Consider the following 24,081-nt stretch of genomic DNA (forward strand, 5'->3'; position numbering starts at 1 on the left):
AAATGCTTTTCTCTGCTTACCATAGCTAGATGATTTACCTGAAAACTCACCAATCAATATAGTGCAGACTCCGATTCCCATCACCACCTCCGTTCCTAAACGGGCAAAAAGTCAGAAGAAGAAAGCTTTAGCAGCAGCTCTTGCCACAGCTCAAGAGTATTCGGAAATAAGTATGGAGCAAAAGAAGTTGCAGGTACACAGTCATTTCTGTGAGCAGTTGTGGTCATTATTTGCCACGTTTGGGAGGGAAAGGAGGGATGACAGATAACAGCCGTCGTAACTCATGTTCCACACTGTAGCAGGACACCAACATTTCCATGTACCTTGCAGGAAGCCTTATCAAAAGCAGCTGGGAAGAAAAACAAAACTCCAGTGCAGCTGGATTTAGGGGACATGTTAGCTGCCCTGGAGAAACAGCAGCAAGCAATGAAGGCGCGGCAGATCACCAACACCAGGCCTCTGTCCTGCACCGGTGAGGGCCATCCTCTCAGCATTTCCTGTCTGGCTTTGGCTGTGTTCACATATTGTCAGTCTGAAGCATCTGTGTGTGTGTGTGTGTGTGTGTGAGTGTTGAGTGTGAGAGAGAGAAGTCTGCTTAAATCACAAATCTTGAAATTGTCTGTATCCCCTCCCTTTGGACACTCAGCCCTTCACCGTCAGCACATCCTTTCAACTCTTCTTCTGCTCCGAAAACTAGTGCATCTGTGCTTGGTAGATCCTGTCTGTCACCCAGCAGCACCCTCACGGTATAGTACTGCTGTCTACTCCTGACCCTACCTCCCCAGTCCCTGTTGTGTCTCAAAAAGACCTGGGTTATAGCATCGCATGGCTCTGAACCCTCTAGTAGCTCTGCTACTCACTTGGAGGAGGGCCACAGTCCTTCCTAGGGCCACATCTTTGCTGGCCTTGGACCTTCTGCCCTTTGTCACCATTTCCCCCTGACACTGGGCCTGGCCGCGTGAGCTGTGCTGCATTAGCCCCAGCACACTCCCAGCCCGGTGTCTGGGCCCGCTCTTCCCTTTCTTGGAGTGCTGCCTACCTGGAAGTCAGTATTGTTTGTTCCCTCCAGTCCCTCACATCTCTGCTTAAATGTCACTTGGTGTGCATTTTGAACCAACCATATTTTTTTCTTCTTCAAAGGTTAAAATAAAAATCACAGGCAGTTTGGCCCTCTTAACTGTTCAGTGATCCAATTTAAATTAAGTGGCAGCAGACGCTTTGACCAGTCTCTGTGTGTATATGAAGAATGCCCTGGTTTTGCACTGAGGCAGCGATTCCTGTGTTAACAAACTTGGGCAGATTTAGTGTTCTCCATGGCCCTCATGTGCTCACTCATTTCCTCTTTATCATCTTTGCTTTAGGGGTTAAGGAATAGGACGGAGGGAAGGGAAAGATGTCAATAAAAAAGCTTGAATACTGAGGCAGAATGGATTTTCTGTTCTGTTCCACTGTGAAGGGACTGCTGCTTAGTGGAAAGATAAGTGACAGTGTGCAACTGTACGCGTATGTGCAGAATCTTTAAGTCTGTAGCTAGTTCCCAATCCAGTGTAAGCCTTCGCTGGCACTGTTAGCAAAGGTAGGCAGATTGTACACTGAGCTTCAGCCCACGTGGTGGAGATGGGCGCACAGCAGTGAGGGTCCCCAAGTCTCCCAGGCGAGGGCCCCAGGAGGAGACCAGAGAGTTCCCAGTGTTTCGGAGAGCCGGGGCTGGTAGCTAACACAAGGGTGGAGGGGCTCGGGGTGTGGGGTTTGCATCCTGCTCCTCCGTGTGTTTGTTCGTGCACTTCCCTTCCCTGACAGGAAGTGGGGGCGGGGACAGTACCTCCTGCAGCCCTTTGGAGGAAAGGAAACGAGAAGATGTGAGTAAAGTGCCCGGAGAACCTGGGCTGTACTCACTCAGCACATGGGGACTCATATCAGGATGATGCAGAGGTTGGCAGCCTGGCCTGTTGTTACAGTTTGGATTCATTTAGCAAATGCTAATGTATAAAAGTATAGATACAGGTATCTGCGTAAAGCATGCTATTAGGAAGTGTTGGGATTACCGAGATGCTGAAGATACACTTTTGTTTAAGAGGTTTATAATCTAGTGGGAGACGAAGACATACACAGACAACTAACCAAGAGCAATCCCTGAGGAAAGATAGCAGCAGAGTTCATGGGCTTGCAGAAGACCGTGATTCTTGTCGACGGAGGCGTGAGAAAGGCGTGAGATGACTTTGCGGGAGAGGGCCTTTGAACTGGGCTCTGGAGGGAGCGTGGGGTACTTGACACAGAGGAATGAGGTTAACCTGAAGCAGGAGAACTGTAGGCTTGAGCCCAGCCTGAGTAACTCTTTGAGGCCCTGTCTCAAATGAAGAATTAAAAAAGGGCTGTCATTGCCGCCGGGTACCAGGAGTGAGGAGGAAGGGGAGGGAGGGAAGGAAGGAGGAAGAGCAGAGCGTGTGACCGCTGCACATCATCAGCATTTAGAGCGGGAAGTGTGGCTTGTGAAGGAAACTGGGAGGTCCCGGGGAAAGGTTAGTGTGGTGCAAATTCCAGGGGGTAAGGGTCGGTGGGGTCGTGAGGCAGGGCATGGGACAGGCCAAGCCGAGTTGCGTGCTCTGGGCTGATGCATGCAGTTCAGCTCCAGGCTGGGAAAGACTCCAGCTGGGGACCCTGTGGCTGGGACCCTGCGGTGGCGTCGGCTTGGTTGGGTCGGTCCGGATGTGAAGCAGCCAGTGGGTTCGAGTGGAGTGGAGGCTACAGCAGTGAGGTCGTGTCGAGAGGGTGGTCTGGGTGAGGCCTGGCGCGCTCTGGGCTTGCAGCACGGAAGGAAGGACAGAAGAGGCTGGTGGGAGGCCTGGTTTCTGCTCCGTGCTCAGCGCTTGCCCGGCGCACAGGCCCCTGGGGATTCTCTGGGCTGACAGCAGGGGCGGGTCTCAGGGCAGGTGCTGCATCCTGGGTATGAAACGCTGGAGGACCAGGGACGGGGTGAAGACTGCATTCTCTGGGCTGTCTGGCTGTGCATGGTCTGCACAGGGACGGCGTAGGGTGGAGGTCCGGTTCAGCGGGGTGAGTGCATTTTCCTGGACAGCTGGGCCTTTGCCGCAGCCAGAGTCTGGGTTCGGGGATGCAGGATGTGGGAGGATTGGGGCAGCTGTCCTCTCACATTCAGAAGTGGCAGGTGGCACCGGAGTCAGTTGAGGATGGACCACCATTCTTTATCAACAGGAACCTGAGGAGAGAAGTTGGTGTGGTAGCACAGTATTCTGGGAGGCTGAGGCAGGAGGATGGAAAGTTGGAGCCCAACCAGGGCATCTTAGGAAGATGCCGTCTCAAAAAGGGTTGGGGATGTAGCTCAGTGGGAAGGCCCTGAGTCCAATCTCCAGTACTGCCGCCCAAGAACAAAACGACACGCCGCAGTGTCTCTGTAGAGATGGAGGTCTGTTGAGTAGGAGTGAGGAGCAGTGCGAGGCTGGAAACCTCGTGGGGAGGATGGTTCGGGTGGACTTTGCGCGTCGCTGCGACAGAGGAGAGGACTGTATCCCTGCTTTGGGCTGCCATGTGCCCGGCTGCACGGCGGCCTTGGCTTTGCCTTCCTCACTTCACAGAGGGGGGAGGGTGGGCAGTAGCTGCGTCCCAGGGATGCCACGCTGGCACTGTGCCTGTTGTCTGTCCCATGTCTGTCCTTCTTATAGGAAGAGGGTGCTTTTATGGACTTACCATTGGAAACTGAAAGTCTGTGGAACTGGTTGTAATAGTGAAGGGATGGTAGTAATGTTCTTGTTTGTTTTTAGTGGTTACTGCAGCTGCTTTTCACACTAAAGACTCTGCTACCAGAAAACCTTTGACCAAGAGTCAGCCCTGTTTGACGTCCTTTAACGCTTTGGACATTACTTCGTCTAAAACAAAAAAAGGAAGAGAGAAGGAAATTGCAAAGTTAAAAAGACCCACAGCACTTAAAAAGGTAATCTGAAACCTGGGGATATTTTACTTTACAGGCTATATAAAGGGTTTAAGTCTGGTTTTCAAAAATGAGTTGTGTGTTAACTAGTAGATTATTGTGAAGTATTCATAGATGTGCATTTTCCTAAAGAGTAGTTAATTCAGACTGGAGAGACCATCATCTTTATAACAGTCTTTCAGTGTGGAACAGGGTCCTAGAGAATGAATTTTTTTCTATAACGTTTGAAAAAACCCACTTAAACATTTAATAACTCTGACAAGCCCTGTATGTGGTTGGCTATTTCCGTTTGCTTGTTGGTTTTTCGCTCTCTTTGTAGTACTGGGGATTGAACCTGGGGCCTCACGCAGTCCAGTCGTCTTCTCCAGTGAGCCCAGTGTCAGCCCCAGCTGTGTATCTTAGTACACGCGTCATCGCTCGCTCTCTGCTGTACATCATGTGGGCAAACGTGTTTATCTTCATCTGCTTCATCTGTAAATAGATAATACACCTGCTGCAGTCAACTCCCAGTTGTTCTGAGAATGCAGTCACCCACGTCCAAATAGTTGAAAACTGAAATATAAATCAAATGAACTCTACAAAGTGGTTTTCAAGCCAGTTTACACTTAAATCATTTCTTTTGGAAACTCAGTTTATCACATCGGGTTAGAGAATGAAGTACAATAGATGTGATTTGATGCTATATGTTCTCAGGCGGCTCTTTATTTTGGGTGCCGTGTTTCCTTCAGCTTCCAGTGCCTACACTGACATTTGGGGGGCAGTTTCTACATAGCCAAGCAGACGCACAGCCACTACAACCCCCAGGCCTGCATTTGTGTGAAGGCCCGCGGCTCTGTTAGATGCGCTGTGCTGCCCCAGAGTTGAAGAGCGATCAGTAAAGACTGCTGTAATGACTTTTAGGTTATTTTGAAAGAAAGAGAGGAAAAGAAGGGCCGATTGACAGTGGACCACAGTCTTTTGGGATCCGAGGAGCCAACAGAACTGCCTTTGGATTTTATGGATGATCTGCCCCGGGAGATCCCCTCCCAGGAAGGTAGGGACGCCCCTCTCTGCTCTCCACGTGACACCATCCAGAGCAGGGCATGGCCTGCGCCGGCCTGGGCTGCATGCGGAACCTGTAACACAGCTCGTGGATGTGAGGGCTCAAGCTGCACGTACGGTGTCTTAAAAAGCAGCTACATAAACATAAAATGGGCCAGGTATTTGACCTCCTTTTGAAGCTAACACATCAACGTCTGGTTTGACAGAAGCGGTTGCAGTTTTTAGTTCTCAAAGTGCTCGTCAGGATGTCTGCTCTGATTTTACTCCTAGTGTACTTCAGTTTTAGCCCCCCACAAGTATGCTGGGCCTTGGGTTTAGCCAAGGTCCTCCTGCGTGTGACCCCTGTGCTATAGCACGGCCTTGGCACAACGAAGGCTCGCTTTAGAGTTCTTGTAAAAAACAGAAGGAAGCAAGACCGTGAGTAAGCTGTGATTGGGAAGCAAGGAATGTTTTCCTCTTGAAAGCCCGGTCTTACCAGTGTCTGGTAAAGGGACAGGATCAGATTTTTTTTTGATTAATTGATTGCAACTCTGTACATTCCAAAAATGAATAAGCAAGCAGCCATTTATTTTTCTAGTATGAGCTGTATTGTATATGTAATTATAACAGTATGATTTATTTGATGCATTTTTTGTAGTACAACAAAGCTGGTAAAAACCTTTTAACTTACTATTTTACAAAACAACAAGCCCAGGTTTAATAAATAAAATAACTTGCATGTCTTACTAACAGCACACAGCAGTCTCCACAGGCTCACGCATGCCTGGAGGGTTGAGATCATAGGCACACACACGCATAGAGGGCTAGGGGTTAGGCTCACACACGTAGAAGGTTGGGGTGCTGAGGTGTGTAATCGCCGTGACTTCCCGGCCAAGTCGCACCGCACACACTGTCCAATCACCACAAGCGCCAGTTCTGCTTACCGTGGGCGCAGGGAGGTGGTAATGCTGCCTCGGACCCTCCCCGTCAGCCTTGTGGTCTGGACTGTGTGGTCCGCACTGGAGCACCTCATCTGCATCGTACAGTAACCCTAAACATCACAGAGTCATACAGGTTCACAGTCTGGGGCTCATGTTACCAGCTTCTTTCCGGGCCCACACCTGGCCCCTGTGCCGTGAGCCGGACCCACCTGGCTCAGAGCATTTGAAGGATGGGGAAGCCACCACTAGTTCTGCTAAGTGGTGGTTGTGCTCCATACTTTACATAATTTCTTTAGTTTTGAAAGTGGTTTCTTCTAAATACAGTTTGACAGGGAGATGGCTAAAGTGGTGGCACGTGTTACGTAGTAGGTATATGTCACCTTTGAGAGTTCAATCTGGAATTGTAAACCTTCAAAATTAAGGTCTCAGCCAGACGTGGTGGTGTGCATCTGAAATCCCAGCGCTCAGAAAGTGGAGACGGGGATTGCCCTGAGTTTGAGGGCAGCCCAGGATACACACTGAGTTCAAGACCAGACTGGACTAAATAGCAAGAGTCTGTCTCAAAAAAGAAATTAAGAATTCACCAGTCCATCAGCTCACCTCTGGAACTTCATGGCTCCTTTCATTTTGTCTTACATCTAGAAACTATTGGTTATCTTTCTCTATAGGGGTATTTTTCATTGAGTCATTTTGTTAATTTTTGGGGGAGGGGCGGAAATTAAGACATATGCACAATGCGTATAGAATTGCAACACAGAGCCTAGTTGGTCAGTAAAGATTTAGTCCCTGTCAGTAATGAGTATATATGATTCCAGTAAGTAAGACGCAGTTCCGGATAGTAAGCATCTAGCACATGTGATCTTGTGGCATGTTGAAGTGGGATCTATGCATAGATTAAGCAGCTGCATTTTGCTGTTTGTAGAAAGTGAATTACTTCTAAGGATCATTTACCAGGACACGTTTGGTTAGGATTCCCTGGTTCTCAACTTAACATGGTCCCCTTGAATTTAGGTCTCCATCCATTCTCTCCTAAGTCCCCACTGAACATCTCCCACATGTACCTTTGGTCACCAGGGCGAGGGGAGATTGGGCAGTGGTTAAAAGCCGCGTGCAGGCGGGTCTTGCCCTCGGCAGCTCATAGTCCAGCAGGGAGCTGAGAGGAGGCATGGAGCTCTGCAGAGAGGGCCTCATCCCTGGGAAGAAGCGTAACTGAGAGAAGGCCACGTTGGAGTCAGGAGGTGGCGACTGGCACCTTGGTCTTGAGCATGGAGAGCCAGGAGGTGTGCAGGGAGCGGGCAGGTATCTGCTGGAGTGAGAGGGGAGAGGCAGCGATCCCTGAGATAGGTGGAGTGCAGAGAGGGGGTGACGCGACCGTAAAGAGGTGCAGAACTTTGTGCATAGTTAAATCCCGGGGAGTACACTTTGGATAACGTTGCTTGTTCTCATCTCCCCTATGGAGACTTCCAGGCTGTGTTATTTTTGTTTGTTTGTTTTGGGGTTTTTTTTCAGTATAATTTAATAGATAATAGGAAGTCTTAATTTTTGTAGTGTACAAGAAGTGTTTATTTGTGATAGGAAAAATGCCGAGCTTGTGAGCTTGTGACCCAAAGGCCAGCTGCTGTTCCAGATGTGCGGGTCAGCACAGTGCTCTCCAGCATTCACAGTCTGGATTCTTTCCCCCACCTCCGTCTCCACAGATAACGGACTGAGCATGCCCAGCGATACCTCGCTCTCCCCAGCGAGTCAGAACTCTCCGTACTGCATGACGCCCGTGTCCCAAGGCTCTCCTGCGAGTTCTGGGATAGGCAGCCCAATGGCATCGTCCACAATAACCAAGATCCACAGCAAGAGATTTAGAGAGTAAGTTTTTCTTCATCCCCCAGAGTAAGCATTTGAATCTTGATTATAGTTTGGAATTGTCATTGTTACTTGGGGAGTTGAGCAGGTGTAACTCAAAGAGCTCTAAGTCCTTTCTGACTGTCGAACAGCTGGCTTTGTGATGTATAAAGCAGTCTCTTCTTCAGTGTTGATGCAAGGCTATTGGCCAGTAAATACATTCTCTTTTTCTTTCTTTTTTTTTTTTTTGGTTTTTTCTCTGGTACCGGGAACCGAACTCATGACCTTGTGCTTGCCAGGCAGGCACTTTGCCGCTGAGCTAAATCCCCAGCCCCTACATTCTCTTTACATTGTGTTTCTGTCGAAAAAACCTGGCCTCATACATCTTACACATACAAAATGCACTATGTGTTTTTCCCTCTTCAGCTGCTTTTCTCAATATATTATTAGCCCTTTAAAGACTCTGACCAATTAATAACACGAGCTAGGCTTCTAGACCTTGTTACATGAAATGCACCGACTATATAAAGCATTTTTTTATGGTATTTTCTTTTAACCCAGGGCCTTGCACCAGGTAAGAGCTGTATCATTGACCTACACACCCAGCTCAAACTAGTTGCCTTTAAGCTGGTGATTTTTAGAATTGAGATAACTAAGAAATCACACAACATGACACGCCATCTGTGAATAACCTTTAACAGTTACTGCTGTGAAGTATTTTAGGGTTTTTACCATTTGTTTAATGAACTAGTTTTCCCTTTAAAAATGCCATATGAAAGAATCCCAGGGTGAGAGTGTGTATAATCTGTGAGAGTCCAAACCATATTGGTTCTGTTGCTTGTCCTTGTTCCATTGTTTTTGAGTGAATACTTCTTGCCTAGCTTTGAGAAGTTAATTAAATGTCAAATAACAGATGTGGAGCAAATGAAGAAGAAAATGTTACATATGACTGAAATGGCTTGAAAGTAAAAAGGAAGAACACTGCACTTCTGATGTTCTGTTCTGTAATTCTGAGTACTTTACAACAGCTCCCCTCTCTCAGTCTGTCCAGGTGTAGCTTTTCTTCTGAAGCAGTGCCGTACTGGTATTTACTTACGCATTGTTCACATAAAATTCCCAGCCCAGTATTTTTTGTAATGAAGGAGGTCAGGCCTAGATTTTCCCAGTATAAAACTTAAAAATGTGCCTTTGCTCGCCTAGTTACTACTTAATAAACTTAACCAAGTGTTGTTTAATACCCACTTATAGTGAAGATAAAGGATGAGAATGAGAGAAGATCGAAAGAGCATACAGAAAATGCCCTGGGTGACTTTCCTAACCGAGAGTGAGGATCATAATGACCTCCCACTCACTGCCTTGTGTTTGTCACAGCATAGCTGTCCAAGACGGCACAGAGGGCTCTTTGAGGAGCTTTGTCTGATTCAGAGGTGTGTGATGTCTGCCTCAAGGCGTCATTGATTTGGGCGTGGAACTATTCTGGTTTTTTTTGGTACTGGGAATCGAACTCATGACCTCAGGCTTACCGGGCAAGTGCTTATACCGCAGAGCTATGTCCCCGGCCTGGTGGAACTGTTCAGTTTGTTCTCCACAGCTCTAGGTCTTCAGAGCCGAAGGGGCACTGAGGCCTTTGCCTAACACCGTACTTTGTGTTTGAGAAATGCCCAGAGATTATCCACGGTTGGAGAGTGAAGGGTCGGTATTCAGACCCTGAGTTAGAAATTGTGTATCTTTCCAACCAGAAGCAGCTTAAACATTTTATCTGTTTTTGTCTCATAGCAGAGTAACATTTGGCTCTAGAAATTTAATAATTGGGATTTCGATAGTACTTCTGTGAGGTTAACCTATTCTTTACTAAATGGAGTTCATTTGGTTTGGTTTTTTTTCTGGTACTGGGAATCGAACTCACGACCTTGTGCTTGCCAGGCAGACTCTGTGCTGCTGAGCTAAATCCGCAGCCCCCTAAAGGGAGTTTGTTGAAAAGTTCAGAAACAAAGATAGTCTGTACCACTCTTCTGTTTTCTTGCTGCCTGGAGGATTTGGAAGTTTGAGGGACTTGACTTTTCACGAAAACCTCTTACTGGATGTATTTTCTCATAAAGCCATTTTCCTAATGCAGTTTTATACTTGCCGGAAGGTGACTCGGAAGGAGTTCACTGTTGTTCCCTTCACAGGTACTGTAATCAGGTTCTCTCCAAAGAGATTGATGAGTGCGTGACGCTCCTCCTCCAAGAGCTGGTCAGTTTCCAGGAGCGTGTCTACCAGAAGGACCCTGCTCGGGCCAAGGCCAGGCGCCGGCTGGTCATGGGGCTGCGGGAGGTCACCAAGCACATGAAGCTGAGCAAGATCAAGTGCGTCGTCATCTCTCCCAACTGCGAGAAGATCCAGTCCAAAGGCACGTACACGTTGCTTCTGTGCGCTGTGATGCGTTTGATGGAGTTACAGGAGAGTTTTAAAGAGCGAGCCATATGTTTTTCTCTGAGGCATATAATTTTAAAATATTATGCATGAGGAAAGAAAATGAAATCCTTTTATTTTTAATTTTTTAATGTTTTTGAGACAGGGTCTCACTATGCAGTTCAGGCTGGCCCTGAGCTCACTCTGTAGTCCAGGCTGGCCTCAAACTTGCCACAGTCCTCCTGCCTCAGCCTCTTGAGTGCTGGCATTACAGGCATGTGTCACCATGCCTGGCCAATGAAATCTTTTCACTACCTCAAATTAGGTAGGCTAACTGAGATTGGATCATAAAGAAAACCCTCACGTGTTAATACTGGTGAAGAGTTTCCGAGGTCCCATCCAGTGTTCCCTTTGCTGTGACCAGAATTCTTGCTCTCTAATACACCTGCTGTCACATTTCTTATATTCCTTCCTGTGGTAGCCTTCTCCCGTAGAAAGAATGAGAAGAGAAGGAAGGGTCTCTGCCCCCGCCTGTGGTTTGGAGAGCCAGACTGTGTCCCAGAAGCTGGCAGTCATGTGCGGAGGCTCCTACGCTGTGACATTGTCCCCTTCTGTCATTTTTTTCGTGGGGGGCCTTTGAGGTGGGTGGCGTGAGACAGATGCAGCGTGTGGCACTGGAGAAGCCCCAGGGCGGCAGCCACGTGTGCTCTGTGTAGATCACTACCTGAGCTGAAAGGTCAGAGCACGAAGTTCAGTGCTGTGAACAATTTAATTTTATTTTATTATGACTATTATTATTATTATTTTTTGGTACCGGGAATCAAACTCAAGACCTTGTACTTGCCAGGCAGATACTTGTGCTGCTGACCTATATCCCCAGCCCCAACAATGTAAGATAATTTCTTTATAATGCTTGTTAAACTGTATATTTATTTATTTATTTACGTATGTATGTATGTATGTATTTTTATTGCAGGACTGAGGACTGAGCTCAGGACCTTTACAGTGAGCTACATTCCCAGCCCTTTATTTTTTACTTCGAGACAGAGGTTATCACTAAGCTGCCCAGGCTAGGTTTGAATTTGTGATCCTCCTGTCTCAGCCTCAGAGTGCTAAGATTACTTATAGGCCTGGCTTAAATTGAAATTTGATTCCTGCTATGCTAATCACATTTTTGTTATGGAAAAACAAAAATCCTGGTTTTGAAGAAGTTTGCAGTTGTAGTTGAGAAGAAAGAAAGCTGTGTATCTGTAATACACAAACGGGAGGATGTGTAACAGCCTTGGTGCTGCAGGTATTCACCTGGTCCTCTCTGCAGGTGGTGCTGTACCAGGCCACAGGCTGGGTTAGCTCTGCTGAGGAAGTAACTAACTTGGAACCTCTGCGTGTGTTGATCCCTCAGGTGGTCTGGACGAGGCACTCTATAATGTTATAGCTATGGCTCGAGAACAAGAAATTCCTTTCGTGTTTGCCCTGGGGAGAAAAGCTCTAGGGCGCTGTGTGAACAAGCTGGTTCCTGTCAGTGTAGTGGGAATCTTCAACTACTTCGGTGCTGAGGTGAGAATTTCGGGGATGCTCTTCTTTTCTCCCCCTGCTGCTGCACGTAGCACATTTCCTGTTGACACATGGCCTGGTTGTGCTTAAGTATTTAAAAGTGAATTCAGGACTCGGAGGAGGTGGAAGCTCTTGAGTACTGCATTCCCTTTGTGGTGGTGAAACCCTGTAGCAGTTTGAATAGCTTTAGTTTACTGTTTGTGCCATAGTGGTTATTTTTGGGCTCAACTGCATAATACTTTGCAATTTATTTAACTGCTACTTAAAGATAGCCAGTATAATGCAATGCAAAGTAATTTTTTCAGTCTTTGTGATGAGTACATTTGTGTTCTAGGAGTCAAGAGAAACAAATCCTTAAATTGAAGGAATTGTCCTTTAGAATATGAAACATCTGCATCCATTTGTTGGAATAGATGTGTACCCATAATACCCTCACCCCTGGCAGCCGGCTAGCACAGCTTGCCTTGGGCAGTGTATTGATTGCCGTGGTATTTCAGGGGTGTTTGTTATGATTGATTCCCAACTACTTTGATGCAAGTGGCAGACCATTCCCTCTCTTCCCAGCTGTCTTAGTTACTTTTCTAGTTGCTCAAACAAAATACCCTAACCCTACAACTAAAGGAAGAAAGGTTTATTTGCTCACAGTCTATGGAGGTTTCAAATAACCTCTGTGGAGGTTTTAGTCCCTATGTGGCTGGCTCCAAGGCAGGGGCGCACATGCAGAGGGCATTGTGGAGCAGAAACAGAGCAGGCTGGGGGCAGCAAGCAGCAGGAACAGCAGTAACCCACCTTATTTCTGGAACCCACACTTAGGGTGGGGCTTCCACTACGTACACCCTAATCCCAGTATTACACCCTTAATCATTTACGCACCCCAATCCAGCCACCTCCAGAAAGCTCCAATTATGACTGCATGAGGATTTGGGGGTATCTAGACACAGCCATAACATTCTGCCCTGTCCCCCCAAAGACTTGCTCACGTCCCTTTATGCAAAAGGCATTCAGTCCATCTCTTAAGAGTTCCCGAAGTCCTAATAGTTTCAGCATTGCTAAAAAGTCCAAGTCCAAAGTCACCTCTGAAATTTAAGGCAAACACTTAGCTGGGAGCGCCTATGCAGATGAAAGTTAAAACACTTCTAACATACAATGGCACAGGAAAAACATTCCTATTCCAAATAGGGTTCTAGAAAGGAATGGGACCAAGTCCCATAGTTCCATGTCCAGCATCCAACGGAAATCTCTGGCAAGATGTGAACTCCAGCTGGGCGTGGTGGTGCATGCCTGTAATCCTAGCACTGGGAAGGCTGAGGCAGGAGGATTGTTGGAAGTTCAAGACCAGCCTGGGCTACAAAGTGAGCTCAAGGCCAGTCTGACTGCATAGCAAGACATTGTCTCAAAAAGACAAAAAAAAAAAAAAAAAAAAAAGATGTGAACTCCAAAAGCTTGGATGGCTCCATCACTATGGTATTTCTCTTGGTTGTAGTTTTCATGGCTTCTTTCTTGGGCCAGCTCTGCTCCCTCCTTGTAGTTTTCCTCAGACTATTCCATGTTCCTGGCTTGTCCAACCTTCTGGGGACTCCACTGCACCTTTGGCTTCACATTCACAGCTTCACACACTGCCCTCTCGGGTACATCACCTGGTCCCCCAGACCTTCTTCTGAAATCTGGGTGGAAGCCTTCCTGACTTGACAACTCTTGCATCTTGCATGCTTCTAAATCAGCACTACATGGATGACCCCAAGGTCTGCCACCAGCTGGAGCAGTAGCCAGGCTTCCCTCTCTCTGGGCTATAGGGATCAGGTGCCTCTGAACCCAGTCCTGAGGAGCAACTTCCCTAGGCCACCACCATTCCGGAAGATGGTGCTTGCTCTAGGGCTGTCTTTAAAAGCAAAGCCTTTCAGTTTTTCAATTCTGAGGCTGCAGAGGGTGGAGTCCTGAGTCTTGTGATGTCCTTAGGCCATCTTTTCCTTTTCAGCAACTAATTTCTCCTCCTGCATCCTTGTGGTCCACAAGTTTAACAAAGCTTCCATTCTGGCCAAACTCAAAATGTGTTAAATCATTCTGCTGGGCTCTTAGCTCTTGATTCTCAACATAGATTGGACTAAAAGCCCCCAACAGTAGCAGTGCTACCACCTCAACATTAGCTGCCCGGAAATTTCTTCCACAAGAGTAAATTAGTCCACTGCCTTTAATCCTAGTTTCAGGCAAAGTCTCTGAACACAGGGGAAATGCAGATAAATTTTTGGCCAGAGCGTAACACACATGATCAGGGGTTCATCAGCCAGTGCAGTCCTTCCCAGCAGAAACCTCCTGAGCCTGGTCTTTACCAGCTGCGTTTCTGTCGGCATTCTGGTCTTTTGAATTCTGACCAGAACCTTCCATCAAATACAGGTTAAAGCATTCTAGGGCTACTTCTTCAGACAGCATCTCCAAATCTTTCCAAACCCTTCTCACAAACCAGTCCCAAAAGCTCCTCTACCACATGACCAGGTAGGGTCACAGCAGTGACCCCACTCTCAGTACTAGAATCTGTCTTGGTTACTCTTCTAGTTGCTGGGACAAAATACCCAACATCCAAAGTTAAAGGAGGAAATGTTTATTTCAGCTCACAGTTTGTAGTGGTTTTAGTTCATAGTTGGCTGGTTCTAAGGTAGGGTGGCCCTGGCAGAGAGGCATTGCAGAGGAGAAACAATTCATGGGATTGCAGGCAGAAGGCAGCACAGCAGCAAGTAGCAGCAACAGCAGAAACAACAGTAGCAAGCCTGCCTTATTTCTTTCTGTCCCTTTGTATTCCATCCAGGGTACAAGCCCATTGATCAGTGCTCCCCACACCCAGAGTGGGGCTTCCATTATCCACACCCTGAACCCCGTTATCATACCTATAATCCACATACATGCGTAAACACTAATCCAGCCATCTTCAAACTCCCCACCTATGAGTGCATGAGATTGAGGGGATATCTAGATACAAGCCATAAAATATCAACCTTACTGTATTTATATATATTTAAATGCTTACTCTCTGGTTACATATTTGCATTCTGCCCATTTTCCCGGTCTCCTGCCCACTCATGGACAGTCTCCTCCACTGCCCATGAAGTCATCTGCCCACTGCTCTCTGAATGTGTAGTAAGACTGCTCTGTCAGGAGTCTGTTACCCTGTGCTATAGCTGGTCGCACTGTGGGGCTGTGGTTTATGTGTATCCTTCCCATTGTACTGGGGTTCCTGGTGGCAGGCCCCTGGTCTCCATATCCTGACACCTTTCCCAATACTTGAACATGAGCAGGTGGGAAATGCTCACTGAATGGACTGTGACTGACTGGTGCACCTGGACCTGTGTGCTAAAAGTGTGCATGACGATGGAGGCAACGAACACCTGTGTGGAAAGGAGGGCCAGGGATGAAGATAACTAATGAAATCCTACTCCTGTTTTGTTCAGTATTGGAGTTCCTGGGATAAGAATGGGTCATGAAAGTGGATATGTTTTTTCTTAATTGTGTTGGCTTCTTTATGAATTATGTGTGGAGGGTTATTTCTATGCTTTTATTAAAAAATGTTTGCCAGTTTTGTTTGCATTTCTTTTACTTATATTGAAGTAAGTAAATTGTTTAAACCAAAGCATACTCTTCCATGGAAACATAAAAATAATGGTGATGTTATTAGATATCTCCTTTCCTGATAATGCAGTAGTGTGCCTGAGTTATTTTTACCATCTGCTAAAGCTCACCTGATGTAGGCTGCCAGTTCTGATCCTCACATTCAAGGCTTTTCATTCCAATTCCAGTTTCTCCCTTCATTTTCTTTTTCTCTTCCCTTACGTTCTTTTATTCCTAACAATCTCTATCTTATTTATGTTATAAAACCAACGTTAACCTCAAAATCATATCTGCGTGTACCTGTTTCCTTGTTACTGGTTGCATTTAAATGCACAGTTTATTAAGCACTGTGAGTGCTCCTCACGTAACGCCAGGGGCTGTTCTTAACCATCCTGGGTATGTTCTTGGCCCTACTGGTTGTTAGCACCCACCCTTCAGAACAGGCTTACTGTACCTGTTCCTCAGACAGTTTAACCTGCAGCTGGGCAAGAACTTGTGACGTGTGTTTCCTTCTCGAGTTCATTTTCATCTTGTTGAGGTTTGCACGTAAAGAGCAGTGTCTTAATGAGAAGGTAGCAAGTTGTGCTGTCCTTTCCACCCCTGTCTGAAGGCACCATTTTATATATAAGATTAAACCACTCTTACAGATGTCCAGGTCATGTTTACCAGTTGAACTTCTTCATGTCTCATTGTTTTGTTGTGGGATTACATTAAAGTTCGAAGCAAGAGTAAAAGGAACCAGAGGAAGTCAGATATCCTCTGGATGTCACCAGTTACTGAAGTGCAGCGTTAGCACTTGGTAAATCTCGCCATTCTTTTTTTTGAGACAAAGTTTTACTGTGTAGTTCATGCTGGCCTTGAGTTCACTATGTAGCCCAGGCTGGCCTTAAACTTGTGGAGATACTCCTGCCTCGGCCTCCCGAGTGCTGGGATTACAGTTGTGCGCCACCACACCCGACAGTGTTTACCATTCTGTTAAACAGAAACATAGCCTCATACTCATGATTTTGCTGGTATTGTTTATTCACACCACTTTGTGTTGCTCTGACGAGAACTTCCGGTTATGAAGCTCCATATTTCCCTCCGGCCCACGAACGCTTAATATGTCACACATAGCAACCAGGGGTAGCACCAAGAACTGTCCTCAGGCTGGAAAAAGTCAGACAATGAGTTGGAATGCTTTGTAAGTTTCTGTGGTTTGCGTTCAGATTTTGAAACATAGTAGAAGTATTTATTGCTAAAAACAGGAATAAGGCGAGGATAAAGTTAAGCAGCACAAGTGCCTGCCTGGCAAGCGCAAGGTCATGAGTTTGATTCCTAGTACAAAAAAAAAAACAAAAACAAACAAAAAAAGCAGGAATAAAATGCGTTTTCGTGAACAGCTCATCCAACCCTCTTTTCTGTGCAGAGCCTGTTTCATAAGTTGGTGGAGCTCACAGAGGAGGCCAGGAAAGCATACAAAGACATGGTTGCGGCCATGGAGCAGGAGCAGGCCGAGGAGGCCTTGAAGAACGTGAAGAAGGTGCCACACCACATGGGCCACTCGCGGAACCCCTCCGCGGCCAGTGCCATCTCCTTCTGCAGTGTGATTTCCGAGCCCATCTCCGAGGTCAACGAGAAGGAATACGGTGGGTGTCACAGGCCTTTTTCTGTTGTGTTTTTGTGGTCCTGGCAGATAACCCCAGGACCTCACACTGGCCAGGTCAGCAAGCACCATACACTGAGCTCCATCCCCAGCCCTTTTTATTTTTTATTTTGAGACAGGGTGTCACTAAGTTTCCCAGGCTGGACTCAAACTTGAAATGCTCCTGCCTAAGCCTACCTACCAAGGAGCTGGATTATGAGTATATGCTACAGTGCCTGGCTTGTTACATATCATTTTAAATGGCTTAAACTTTAAAATAAATTAAGTAATGAAAATCATTTTGTAAATAACTTTCCATTCTAGCTTTTGTTTTGGTTTTTGGCAGCTTTTCTTTTTTGAGACAGGGTCTCACTATGTAGCCCAGGCTGGCTTTGAACTTGCAGAGATCCTTCTGCCTCAGCCTTCATGCCCAGCTTTTATCCTTATTTTGTGATTATTCAAAATTTTGGCTTAAAGAATTCCATTGAAGATGTTCGTTAAAGATCAGACTATCTGGGACTGAAACTTTCTATGAGATCCTAGAGTTTAATCGTAGTTCCAAAATCTTAGGTTCTGCAACACCAAGTGAACCATACTTGTGACGTATCACCAAGCAGGTACCAGAGGGTTTTTATTCTGGCAAATTGCACGAAGTTGTTAACATTTTATATTTGCTAAGTAAACCACAGACCCGAACACCACTCAGTCTGATCTTGTAAAAACTCGAACATGTGATGTTTGCTTTAGGTTGAGTCTGTAGTGGAGAAGACCGAAACAAAGCAGCATGTACATTCAGCACTAGCGCCACCCACGGTCCCTCCTGTCCCTTCTCCTTTTCTCTCCCACCTTCCCTTCCTTCCTTTCCCTCCCCATCATCTGTCCTCCTCCACGGGTCCTTGTTCTTTCTCATCTTTTCCCATTTTAATCTTACTGGCATCATTCAGTAGCCCGCTGCCCCCCATCTCTGCTCCCCTTTCCTGCGCAGTCCGGGGTGTCTGCGAGGCCCCGCGAGGGCTGCTTTCTGCACCCTGCAGACCAGAGGCACGGCCTGTGGAGGCCTCGCCCCTGGGCAGCTGTCACTGGCTGTGGGCGTGCAGCTGCGCTGCTTCTCTTTGAGCCCTGGGGAGGGACACAGGAGGACGGAGGAGGTGCGCGCTTTGTCCATGGGTGGCCTTGCTGTGTGGGGAAACACCAGATGGCAGGAGCCACCTGCAAGGTCCGTGTGTAGAGCTGTAGGCTGAGGCAGGAAGGTCTCAAGTTCAGGCTTAGCTTGAACAACTCAGTAACTGAGGGCGGGTGTGTCTCAGAGCAAGAAAGCCCCACTGGAAAAGAAGGAAGGCAAAGCTAGGGGTGTGAGCAGATGGCAGTGATAAGCAAATTTCAGGTGGGCACCTACAGAGCCGAAGAACGTGGGAAGCAGCTCTCAGAGATGGGCGTGGAAAGTGCTTGGAGGTTGAGGTTTACAGGCCCTGCCGGGGCCTGCTGCAGAGTCGATCGTCTCCAGACCTCAGATTTTCTTTAGGAAAATCGGTTGGGAGGAAACACAAATGCACGTCTAAAACCCTAACACCTTAAAGGTTTCTTTGCATAACTAAAAACGAGAGAATTTTTATTTACTCTCTTTCCCAGCCCTTACTGCGGGGCAAACATGGGGACAGAGACGAGCTGGGGGGCTGGGGGCCAGCATGGACACTGCCCCACGGCAGTGGGGGGCTCTGAGGATGACCACAGGGCACCCAGAGGGGACGGATGTCTCTTGCAGTTGTCACTGCAAGCAGAATGTGGCTCAGGGAGAGGACAGAGAGTGCTGAGGGGCAGTAAGCAAGAGTGTCGCGCATGGCGGCCCTCGGCCGGGTCCAGGCGGTGGCCCGAGAGGTGGAGGAGGATGGGCCCACGGCGGGCTGGCTGTGCCCAGCTGAGCATGGACCCTGCCGTGCTGAGGGGGACGGTGGACAGTGACGGATCTGCTCCCCGCCGCCCCCCGAAGAGCTGGCCCAGTGCGGCGAGAGTGGGAAGGCGCCAGGCAGCGGCGAGGGGTGTAGTACTGGGGGCCGGAAGTGACTCCGTGCGGTGCGGGGCTCAGGGCTGTGCAGCTGTGCGCTGCGGGCCGAGAGTGAGGAGCCGCAGGAGCTTGTGCTTGGTGCGCGAGGGTGGCGGGCGGGAAGGCAGGGTTTCTCTCTCCACACGGTACCCTGCCTGGACCCGCTGCCCGGCTGCCGTGGCCGCCGTGTGGCTGTGGGGGGTGCTCGGGTTGCGTCCCTTGGTGTGAGGAGGCTTCTTCCTTCAGTGCAGCCTGCTGAGAGGATCCGCCTGTAAATGCGAGTAGCAGTGGTGCTGCAACCGAGTGCTCTTACTTCAAAACCAGAAATAGGTAGCAGAGCTGTTTCCTCTCCTCATTCCCAGTACCTTTTTTTGCTCTGCACAGATTTTACGCCCTGGAAGATAATTTTAGGTTAACCCCCGTATTGGGTACAGTCTTTCTGGTCCTTCTGAATCACAGTGTGAGCTAAGCTACGTGATTTCAAAGTCTGCGTCACAAGTGTTGGAAACGCGTGAGGGTACGCGTGGCTGTGGAGTGGCGCAGGTCTCCACACAGCTGCGTGACGAACGTGCAGACGCAGCAGGCAGAGCGGGTCTTGCTGGGCCTCTCGGCTGCGCCAGGTGAGCTGTGGGTTCCTGAGCTTCGCACACCGCAGGCGCCAGCAAGCCCTGGACCACTCGCTGATGGTCATGGACGTTCGGATTTTGTGTAGGAACACAAGGGCCCTGTTGGTGTCAGAACTTCTGCTGTCTGATGCATTCATACGTTTGTCTCCTTAGTTTGTAGTTTCAAATGCACATTTTGGAGGATTGTTTTCCCTTCATAACATTTAAACTAGTACAAGAATAATCTAAAATTTTAATTTTCCCAGCCAGTTGCTGAGCCAACAAATTCCTGGGTCTTATTCTTCCACCTTACTGTTGGGTTTTTCCACTCCATGGTTCCGAAACCGTACTCTGATTTGTAAAAATCTGTTTGCAATTTGTAGAGACAAATTGGAGAAACATGGTGGAGACCTCGGAAAATGAGAAGGAGGCGTGCAGCCAGCAGTGTACTTCTGAGAAGGCGGGTAGACTGCCGCCCACCCCCGCCCCGGCAGGGAAGCAGCCAGCCCTGAGCCTCCCGGCCGTGGGCAGCGCCAGCTCCCTGCCCAGCCCGGGGAAGGCCACAGCCGGTGACAAGGAGGAGGTGAAGCCCGACGAGCTGGAGTGGGCCTCGCAGCAGAGCACGGAGACCGGATCCCTGGACGGCAGCTGCCGGGACCTGCTCAGCTCGTCCATCACCAGCACCACCAGCACGCTGGTGCCTGGGATGCTTGAGGAGGAGGACGACGAGGACGAGGAGGAGGAGGAGGACTACACCCACGAACCCATCTCGGTGGAGGTGCAGCTCAACAGTCGGATTGAGTCCTGGGTCTCGGAGACCCAGAGAACTATGGAGACCCTCCAGCTGGGGAAGAGCCTGGCCGGCCCGGAGGAGGACCGCACAGAGCAGAGTGGAGAGGAGGACGCTGAGGCGCCCGAGGCGCTGGAGCCGGGGCCGGACACGGAGGCCTGGACTCCAGACCATCAGGCCATGCCCGACCCACAGAAGCCCAGCAGCTGCGGCCCCACGAGCCAGGAGCCCACAAAGCCCAGCAGCACACCCCAGCACGCGTAACTCAGGAACCATCAGCTCTGGGGCCAAGGGCTGCAGCGCTGCCTGGAAGTCATCTGGGCTGTACCTTGGTACTTGCTTGTGTCCAGCTCCCAGCCGGTACTTTTGTAGCACTTACTGTCTTGCGCCAATCTATAGCTTAGCTTTTAATTTGCTGCATCTGGATGTCTTTCTAAGAATCTGTGGGAAATTCAGATCCAGTTCAACTTCTTTTGTAATGAAAAGTAATGTTCAAATAAGGAAGATCAAGTTTGAAGGAAAGTAAATTTTAAATGCCTGCTTAAGTCATTTTGAAAGCTAGAGATCAGGGTCTAAGGATCAGTGCAGTTACCAGTGTTTGCATCAAGACTGTGGTTCCTTAACCACAGTCTGATCAGAGGGTCGTTTGGGCATCTTTCAAAAACAACTGCAGACAGGGTCAGAGAACTGTGTAGAAGGCCGAGGGCAGCAGGCCCACAAGCGAACAAGCCAGTGCTGCTTTCCTGTGGTCCACAGAGGCACATTTCAGGAGTCACTGATTGTCACTGTCCTTGAAGCTTGGGGGCGCTCGCTGACGGCCTCCCAGACTTAGGCAGGCGGAGGTCACCAGGAGCCTGGGCAGCCTCGGTGGAAGGGACCCATGTGTGTCCAGCAGGGCGGTCACCTGGGAGAGGACCTCCAGGTTTGACCTCAGAGTTGCTTTCTACTTACCTCAGGAACGGTCTTGTACGTAGTCTGTTTACATAAAGACAGGTGAATAACTGTGATGGCTGGCGGCGTGACTGCAGCACTTCGGTGAATAGTCTCCTGGTGTGTTCTCGCATGCTTCCGGTTCAGGACTCGCTTAAGATGCAGATTGGATGGGGTATCGACACTTGCACTGAGTGCAAAACTGCTTCATCTCTTTTCAAAATAGCGTTTCGTGCCTGGCCTTGGGCACCTTCCACACGGCAGTGACCATAGTTACTGACAGGAAGTCAGGGAAAGGAATTTTGCACAACTTCTAAGGTTATCCTGATGATCAAGGCTTAGAAGAGGAGGTTTTAAAAGAAAAGAGAACGTTTTAATTGCGCTAAACCTGTTAGATGACTTAGAGTAGAAAGATATATGCATGTATTCATTTCTTAGTCATTTATTTATCTTCGCCCTTCTAGGAATGTGGGTCCTGCTCTGGAGAAATCAGCTCAGTGAGCTAAATGTACTTGCTAGTCAGTCAGCACCGGGCTTTCGTGATTGTGACCAGTGCATGTAGCGCTGGGAGAATCACACGCGGTCCACTTTCTGTCTCCCGTCCACCTCCTCCTGCATCCCAGCTGGCCTGCACACGCGCGCACGCACACACACACACACACACACACACACACACCAGCCTCGCTCCCAGGCTCCGGTATGATGACACAACAAGGAGGGAGGGTCTCCCCCACACTGGCTGCAGGGGCAGGAGGGCAGAGCTGGGGGCTGCTTGCCTGAACTCATTGGGGTGCTGTGCTGTCATTGGTGCTTTATAATGCCGGCACTTCATTGCTAGAGAGGTCAGAGTCTTGGCTGGCAGTATCGTATTTGTGGGGAAGTTCAGGAGCACTGCTGTGGAGGAAGTGTGTCTGTCAGCTTTCCTACTGTGCTGAAAGGGGCCCACACTCCACAGTCTTGTCTACACCGCGGTAATTACCCGCCTTTCAAGGCACACAGCTGGTAAGGGATGAAGCCTGTCAGGGTAACCTGGATTCAGACGTGGCAGATCTTACTGTCTCCATAGATTTGGAAGCATCTGTGCATTTAAAGAAATGATAGAGGTTTTGAGCTACTGACAATCCTGAGAGTTTTAAAACTTTTTCTACTTTCTATCGTGTTAATTTCCTTTGCTCAGTGTCAGTGATTCAGAGAACTCTTGATCTTAGGGAATGGCTTTCATAGGGTTCTTGTATTTTCTCTGTCTTCTGGACATGAATTGTCGTTTTTGATTTTTGACATTTGTATGAAAAGAGAAGTTGAGGAAATCTGTAACCTAACTGCTGCCGGGGAAGGAGCCAGTTTTGTGTTCAGCGATGTGTTCCCACAGTTCCTCTTCTGCCACCCAACCACGGGACCACAGCCTTTTCCTGCAACAGGTCACCTCTAGTGAGACTCACTAAAGGAATGCTACTCATTGCGAGAGAGTGTCCTTATGTAGTACACGTTGATGATGTCTTTATCATTTGTTTCCGTTAGGTGAGCTTTGGAATCTGTGTATACAGAATTACAGGCTTTCCGGGAAGTCTGAGAATTAGGAAAGTTCTAATTATTTTTGGAAGTGGGTGTGGTTCACTCTTTAGAGACCTAGAAAGAGATCTGATAGGAAGACAAAGGGTTCATCAGCACAAAAAATGAAAACAGTGATCTTTTTCTTGGTGTGTAGAAGTTGTTTTCTTGGCAATAATAAATGTTAGATTTCTATTTCAGTACACAAGTATATGACTTACATTATGGGTTCCACTCCGCAGATTAGATTTTTGCTTTAGTAGATTTTTTTGCCATGAAGATTACTTCTCAAAAGACAGACGTTCCTATTAGCTTAGTTTTTGGTTTAACTATGTTTATAAATGATGTAATATATTTCATTTGACTAAAGATAGAAAAATAATGTGTTATACATGAAAAGTTTTTACAGGCTTTGACTGGAGGTCATTTTTGCAGAGATGGTATTTTATATGCTTCCAGTATTTGGAAAAGAATTAGTCAAAAGGAATTCACATAGTTTAAATATTGATAAATTAATATCCAAATAATGTACTTGTCTGATTTCTTAATAAGTTGGGGGAGGTGGGAGGGGTGGGAATTACAATGTGCAAATGAGTAGTGATTTCTACGTTCATTTTCAACATAAAACTGCTAAATCGTAACACATTGTTACTTTAATATATGTATAAAGAAGTATTACTGTTTATAAAGCTGCTGTTTGCTTTAAAAGTTGTCATGTAAGTATTTTCTGTATGTTGTGCCAACTCATCTGCTAAAAACTTACCTTCTTTCGATCTAAGAAATTTTCTGTGAAATAATTTATCTAGACATTTTTCTCTTCCTGTGTCCTTTCCACTTTTGCACACATCTGAGTCAACCAAACTTTTTGCTTAATCGGAAGCCTGAACCCTAATGGTAAAAATTCACTTTGTTGGCACATCACATCTTAAAAGTATTTGTATTATTTTGTAATTTAATTTCTAACTATACCACCCCGATTTATAATTTAATGTCTTAATTATAATGCTCTAATAAAAATAGCAAAATCAGTATGAGCTGACATGAAGGGATTTTCATCTCGTTCTTTTGCGTATGAAGATGATTACAGGGAACATCAGCGTTTTGCACTGTGTACCTACCGGCGGGCTCTCGTGCAGTAATGAACTGAGGATTGAAAGACAGGCTGTCACTTTCGGGCAGGCGCTCGGCTCGCCCGCACGCAGGGGTGACGGCCGGCAGGCGGGCGCGGGAGCGGTGCGCGCACGGTGCGGGGCGC

General features: G+C 47.7%; 1 protein-coding gene across 1 annotated transcript in view; it reads left to right on the plus strand.

Moving 5' to 3' along the window:
• The window catches only part of Secisbp2l (SECIS binding protein 2-like), a gene marked incomplete in the record, with an annotated part of 48,560 nt that extends 24,689 nt beyond the window's left edge, over positions 1 to 23,871 (plus strand). The window contains 9 exon segments of the mRNA XM_013510300.1: positions 26 to 193; positions 331 to 472; positions 3,780 to 3,949; positions 4,847 to 4,979; positions 7,605 to 7,767; positions 9,915 to 10,135; positions 11,540 to 11,694; positions 16,697 to 16,916; positions 19,942 to 23,871. Of these exon segments, the coding sequence (XP_013365754.1) occupies positions 26 to 193; positions 331 to 472; positions 3,780 to 3,949; positions 4,847 to 4,979; positions 7,605 to 7,767; positions 9,915 to 10,135; positions 11,540 to 11,694; positions 16,697 to 16,916; positions 19,942 to 20,612 (2,043 nt within the window).
• Between the last annotated feature and the right edge of the window lie 210 nt (positions 23,872 to 24,081).

This window comes from Chinchilla lanigera, unplaced genomic scaffold (genome assembly GCF_000276665.1).
Source record: "Chinchilla lanigera isolate Chin_1 unplaced genomic scaffold, ChiLan1.0 scaffold00008, whole genome shotgun sequence".
In the NCBI taxonomy this organism is placed as follows: Eukaryota; Metazoa; Chordata; class Mammalia; order Rodentia; family Chinchillidae; genus Chinchilla; species Chinchilla lanigera.